This window comes from Condylura cristata, unplaced genomic scaffold (genome assembly GCF_000260355.1).
Source record: "Condylura cristata isolate star-nosed mole 26May11 unplaced genomic scaffold, ConCri1.0 scaffold00065, whole genome shotgun sequence".
Classification (NCBI taxonomy): Eukaryota; Metazoa; Chordata; class Mammalia; order Eulipotyphla; family Talpidae; genus Condylura; species Condylura cristata.
The window spans coordinates 196,259-202,609 of NW_004567166.1; the positions used below are offsets into that span (position 1 = coordinate 196,259).

A 6,351-nucleotide genomic window follows, 5' to 3' on the forward strand; every position below is an offset into this window, starting at 1 on the left:
TCCTACACGTGCTGTCTGCTGCCCGAGGAGGCACCTCTGCGGGAGCGGGGCTGGCGAGCACGCATGACGGCCCGCGGCCCCTGCGGCCCGGCGGCATCAGAAGCGCCAGCTGGGCTGGACGGCCACCTCGCTCTGGTTCAGGCTGCGCTCCCGCAGCCGCAGCTCCAGACACTCCACCGTGAGCGGGTAGGTGGATAGCTCAAACTTGTTGGCAAACAGGCTGTCCGAGTCCATCAGCCACTTCAGGTCTCCGTTTCCGTAGATGCAGATGCCATGGACGTAGTGACCTGCAGAGGGAGACATGGGGGGGGTCAGGCTTCTGCCCCCGTGCGCCGTCCTGCCTGCCCTCCCCTAAGCACTGGGAAGGCGCAAGGACGTGGATGAGCAGGGCCGGGCGGGGCCTGGAGAACAGGAGTGTCCAGAATGGGAGGTGATGGGCGAGGCAGCAGCCTCCGGGGGGCAGTCCCACCCCCACAGCCTCCCCGCACGCCTGTAACGGGCACCATAAGCCCCCACACCCTCTCAACACCCTTCTGAGGGGACCGGGAGTCAGCCACACCCCATCTGCACCCCCCAGCAGCCACAGACCCTGCTCCCCTCCCAGTGCCCCCACAACTCCCCCTGCAGCAGCCTGAGCCCCCACACCCATCCCTGAGCTCCCAGCACCCCCGCTCCCCTGCCCCTAGCCAGGTCTCACCGTGACAGCCCCCGTGCTTGTCCTCCATGTCGTTCCACTTGATGGCCCTGAGGTTGCCGTCCCAGGAAGCGTTGGGCATGGCGCCGGGGACACCTGCGTGGACGGGAGGGCGAGGTGCTGCAGTGAGGGGCACAGCACCCCCAGGGGCATCAGGGGCCAAGGTCCAGCCACACCGTGAAGCTGCAGCCGTGACTAAGGGGGGCTGCAGCCAGTCGGGGTCTGGCCAGGCGGTCCGGAGTCCCCCCGAGGACCAGGAGACGCCATCTCAGGCCACCCACCTGCCGGCACCCCCGGCCGGTGACTCTGTCCCCAAGCAGGGCAACACCAGAGTCTGGGCCTAGGCCCAACATGAAAGGTCTGGAGGGAGGATGCCGAGAGGACAGGCCAGAGTGGACCACATCCTCCCCTTCCAGCTGCCGCAGTTAAAGTTCTGGACCCCACGTCACCACGCACGTGAGATCACAGGACAGAAAGTAGCGTCCTGCATGCCAGCCCCTGTGCAGCTCGCCTGCCCAGCTCGCCCCTGAAGCTCAGAGACTGAGTGGACAGAGACAGACTGGACACTTGGGGCCCACAGCTCTTTGAAGGGAGTGTCCTGTGTGGGCACCACCCTCTGGACACCAGTCTCTCTCCTTCCCCAGGGACAGTCCACACAGGATCCCCCAGTGACAGTGAGCCCCTCCTGGTGGGCAGGGTAGCACCGGGGGACACCTCACACCGGGGAGCCTCAGATGCCACTAGGGAGCAGGGGCTTGTGGGACTCGTGGGGGTGTGGCTAACGGGCGGCGCTTGCTCCAGGGCTGCCCCCAGCAGGCAGGCAATGTGATGGGAGGCACCACACAGAAGGACTCATGAGAGGACTCCTGCCCCGGCCTCGGCCGGCAGAGAGGACGCCCTGTGTGGCCAGGCCAGGGCCCCACGCTGAGGGGCAGGAGGTGAGTCGCAGGCCTCACCTGGCCGTAGTCAGGGAGTCAGACTGAGCCTGTGGCCATCAGAGCAGGTGGGACAGAGACCATTCGGGGGACGGCCACGGCCGGGCTGTGCAGGACCCTGACCACAGGTCTGATGGACTCTGAAGCCACGGACTCGGGCAAACGGGTGTGACCCGTGACTGTCGCGGTAACCCGGCTGTGGCAAGAGCCCAGCCCCCTGGAAACCGCTTCCTGGACCCCTGCTTCAGAGTGTGTCTTCTGGGCCTGGAGTTCCCCGGATGCTGGAGTTGGCACTGAAAAGCTGTATCAGTCAACAGGCTTCTTTGTTCTTAGCACATGTCTTAAAGAATTTAGGTGAACCCTGACCGGGTGAGCTGGACGGGCAGGGGGGAGCAGCCGCCCAGAAAGGGGGGTGCTGTGGGGTGTTTGCTGTTGGGGCGAGACTGACATATGTATAGTGCTTTCGAGGAGTCCATGTTGATGCAGCAGCCTCAAGTGTGAATAAACAACGCGTGACACAAAGCCCCCCCGCCCTTTACAGGGCTACATTTCCACGTGGCCTCCCTTGTCCTCGTTCACCTCGCTGGCTCTGATGTCATTTTTGGAGTTCGGGGTCCTTGGGTCCACTCTGGGAAAGGTTTCACCAGAGCTTCCCTGTCAGCGGCCCGCGGCGAGGTTCTCCTCCAGACAGAGACTCAGTTATGTTTAAAGAGGAAGTTTATTAGAAAGAGACGGGAGAGGAAAGGACATTTGCATGAACACAAGTGGGCAGGGAGAGCTGCCGGAAAGGGACAGGTTTGCAAGGAGACCTGCATGGTTGCAGGGGGCGGCCTTAGGGGAGCGGCCTCGGCTGAGGGGGTCAGTGCAGAGAGATTCTGGGCAGGCAGGAGGCTGCTGCCCTGGGAGGGAGAGAAGGGTGGGAAGGACACCTGCGTGGGCACAGGTGGGCAGAGGAGGCTGCCCTGGGCCAGGCAGAGCCTGCCTGACAGACAGCTTCTCTGGAGGGCTCACTCTGTGTTTGTTGACTTTGAATAGAATCTGAGAAGACCGGAGATTCTCTAATCAGCTTCATCTCCCAGTCCTTATCTTTACCTTCTGGGTCTGAGCTTCAGGCACAGCCCCCAACATTCTGTTATCTGCTGGGGCCTCCACCACATCCTGGCCTGAGGACCTTGATTTTATGGCTGGGTCACGTGCGACACTGGCCCCCTCTACCCAGCCCCTTGTGTGAATCAATCTGGTGATGCCTCCCCCTGCATTCCTTCCTCCATCAGGACCAGGAACTCCCACTTCCCCTGGGAGCCCAAAGGCACCAAGACCCAGACATCCTGTGCCCGGGCCAGGTCATGGGGACCTCTGACCCCAGGCGAGTCATCTGGGGGTCACCAGAGGAGGGAGCTCGGCCCACCCCAACCTCATCCCCACCGGAGACATAAAACTATTTCCAGATAACACCAAGTGGCCCCTCCCAGGTCACTGCCCCCTAACAAAACCTTGCACAGATATTTGCATAGATAAGGAGACCTTTTACTTTAGAAAACACTAATGTTTGCAGTGATAGTACATCCCTGGCACACCCCAGGCAGTAATGTACTTAAGGATTTAGGGCCCACCCAGAGAAACCAAGTAGTGTACACTGCTATCGGGTTCAGCGATCAGGAGGGACCAAAATGGTGCTTCTCCTCCTCACCGGTGCAGTACAGGGGCACCCACCTGCCCCCTACCCCGACACCGCCGTGGCCCGTGGGACCAGTTGGGGTGTCGGTGCGTGGTCAGGGCAAGGTAAACGGTCTGGCGGGCCCTGGGGACAAGCCGGCCATCAAGTCCACCCTGGCCTTTATCCCCAGAAGTAAAGAAGCAGCAGGCCGGTTCCCACATAATCCACAGCCACTCTGGGACACGCACAGTCTGGACGAAGTCACGCTGGGGTGGGGGAAAGGCGGCAGGGCTGCGAGGGGCCAGGCTGGGCCTGGCCGGACAGCGGTCACCCACCGTGGCTGTGGTGTTGCCCAGGAACTCGTCCTTCTAGGAGGGCGCAGGAGGAGGGGCAGGCTGGCAGTGCCAGTCCTGGCCAGGGTCTCTGATCCCCAGGGCGTCCACACCTTGGATGGCAGCGGCCTCTGGCCGCTGGCCCAGCGTCTCCATCCACCTTCCCTCCTGCACGAATCGGACCTCCCTTGCCCAGCCCATCACACCTCCGGTGGGGGCGGGTTGTGTGTGCCCTGGCACTCAAGCAGCAGCCTCCCCTAGGTGACCCTGTGGGCCCTAGCGGTCCCTTCTAGAACAGTCAGCCCTGCTGCCTCCTGGAGTGTGACCTGTCACCCTGAGGACCTCATGGAGGAAAGAATGCAAGAGGCGACATCCCGAGATGGACATCCCGAGAGTCATACAGGCGGGATGGGTAGAAGAGGCTACCCTAGCAATTAAAATTAACACAGCCATAAAAATCAAGATCCTAGACACAGTCATAAAATCAAGGTCCTCAGGCCCCAAAGCCTGGATGCCCAGAAGTTACTGGGAGGCCCCAGCAGATAACAGACTGTTGGGGGCTGGGTGGGAAGATCAGACCCAAAAGGTAAATAAATGATAAGGACGGGGAGATGAAGCTGATTAGGGAATCTCCAGTCTTTTCAGATTCTATTCAAAGCCAACAACCTCAGGCCCAGGAGGAGTGAGAGCCCTCCGGGAGGAAAGCTGTCTCTATCAGGCAGTTTCTGCCCAAGCAGGTGTCCTTTCCACCCCTCTCTCCCTCTCAGGGCAGCAGCCTCCCGCCTGCCCGTGACCTGCACCTGCTGGGACTTACCTGCACTGACCCCCCTCAGTGGAGGCCGCTCTCCTAAGGCCGTCTGCCTGCAACCACGCAGACCTCTATGAAAAACTGTCCCTTTCGGGGCTCAGCGCCCCTTTGTGCCTATGCAAGAGAGTCTTTTCCTCTCCTGTGTCTTTCTAATTGTTGGGAGTGACCAAGTGGGGCGATATACTGAGGGGACTAGATAAGGGCAGTAATAAACTGGGCCTTGCGTCCTAGGGTGATAAATTAACTGGGCCTTGCGTCTGGGATGGGACTAGATGAAGGTGAGACGAACTGGGCCTCGCGATGAGTCACCCCTTTGGAATCAGAACCTAGAATCTACATAAGAGACCCTTTTCCCCTATAGCTGCGGACCCCACCTAGGGGCTCCTCTCTGCTGCTGCCCGGGAGCAATAAACTGCTTGCTCAGCTTTTCTGCCTCCCGTCTTTCTTGGCATGGGTCACAGAAGTTGGGACAAAACACTAATAAGGTTTCTCTTTAAACATAACTGAGTCTCTGGAGAATCTCGCTGCGGGCCGCTGAAAGGGAGCTCTGGTGAAACCTTTCCCACAGTGGACCCAAGGACAGCAAACTCCAAAAACAACATGAGACCCCCAAGAGTCCCACTCCTCCTGCCCTCGTTCAACGATGCATCTCCCCATCTCCCACCCCCCACCCCCGACTGGCCGGGGGCTTGGTTTTGTCCAAAATCACACGGCCTGCCCCAGCTAGCGAGCCAGGCCCGGTCCTTGCATGGGCCCTGCCACGGGCTGGCACAGAATGCTGCCCAGGCTCAGAGCCCCATGCGCCCAGGGCGGCCGGCTCCCCCTCACCCCTGCCCTGCCCCCCAGCTGCAGCCTCTGGGAAGCCCACGGGTCCTTCCCTGTCCTCATAGTTCCAAGAATGGGGTTTCTGCAGATGGCAAACAAAAGAAGTCAAGTTCAAAGTAAGAGCAGGGCAGCCTGCGGGCATCTGGGAGTTGCTAGGACCTGACCTGAAAGTTCTCACCAGAAACAATGAGCTGGCTCGAGGCCCAGGAGTGCTGAGTCACCTGCAAGCACCCGGCTGGCACCGGGCTGGCACACGTTTCTCACAGGGCAAGGCGCGAACGTGTGACCCCAGGCAGCCTCATCTTAGAGAAAGAGAAAGGCACCCTCCTGAACAGACTTGTTCAGGGGCATTTCTCGTTCGGTATACCCGTCCTGTCTCCACGCCTGTGGCAAAGGAGAAGTGGATCCCCCAGGGGTACGGGGACGTGTGGCTCAGCCAGGGATGTCGCCTGGGCCGAGGAACTTTGTCGTAGACGTTGAAAAACAAGCACCTGGCGGAGCAGAACCGGAACCGGAACCAGAGCCGAGCCAGGGGCTGTGGGTGTTATCTCGTCGACAGGCACCTCCCCCACTCACTGTCTGTCTGGAAAGGGTGCACTGCCCCCCAGCCCCCAGGCGGACAGCATGTACTGAACAGACCCTGTGGAAGCATCAGCCATGGGGACTGCCGGTGTCCAGGGCTCCACCTAGTCTTGCCAGTCCTGGGTGCCGTCTCCCTGACTGGAAAAGTCGGGGGACACTGAGCATGAAAACGCAGAGTCCAGGAAATACACGTTTTTATGTCCAGGAACCATGCTCAAGAAAAGTGCCAAATAGCTCTCCCGACTTTATGGATGGTTTTCACTGGGGGCAGGTAGTGTCTATTAAAAAAGCCCTTAAGGGGCCCTCCCTGGTGGCGCAGGGGTTTAAAGCACAGCACTGAGAATCTAAAGCCGCTTCCGCATGAGTTCGATCTCCGCCTGTTCCAGAGGGCTGCTCCGGAGGTGACCACATGGCACGGCAGACCTCCCCTGACCCGCCCGCTGCTCCCCTCAGCAGTGTACTTCGCGGATCCGCCTGTTCTGCACCCCACTCTGTCTCTGGTGAATCCTCTCACCCTC

The 6,351-nt window shown here is 60.5% G+C and overlaps 1 protein-coding gene across 1 annotated transcript in view; it reads right to left on the reverse strand.

Annotated features, from left to right (window-relative positions):
- Positions 1 to 6: 6 nt before the first annotated feature.
- LOC101635953 overlaps positions 7 to 6,351 on the reverse strand; it is a 14,376-nt gene continuing 8,031 nt past the window's right edge. The window contains exons 2-3 of the mRNA XM_004695457.2: positions 698 to 790; positions 7 to 287 (exon numbers count right to left, since the gene is read on the reverse strand). Coding sequence (XP_004695514.1) covers positions 97 to 287; positions 698 to 790 — 284 coding nt within the window. The 3' untranslated portion in view covers positions 7 to 96. The remainder of the gene's footprint in view (positions 288 to 697; positions 791 to 6,351) is intronic.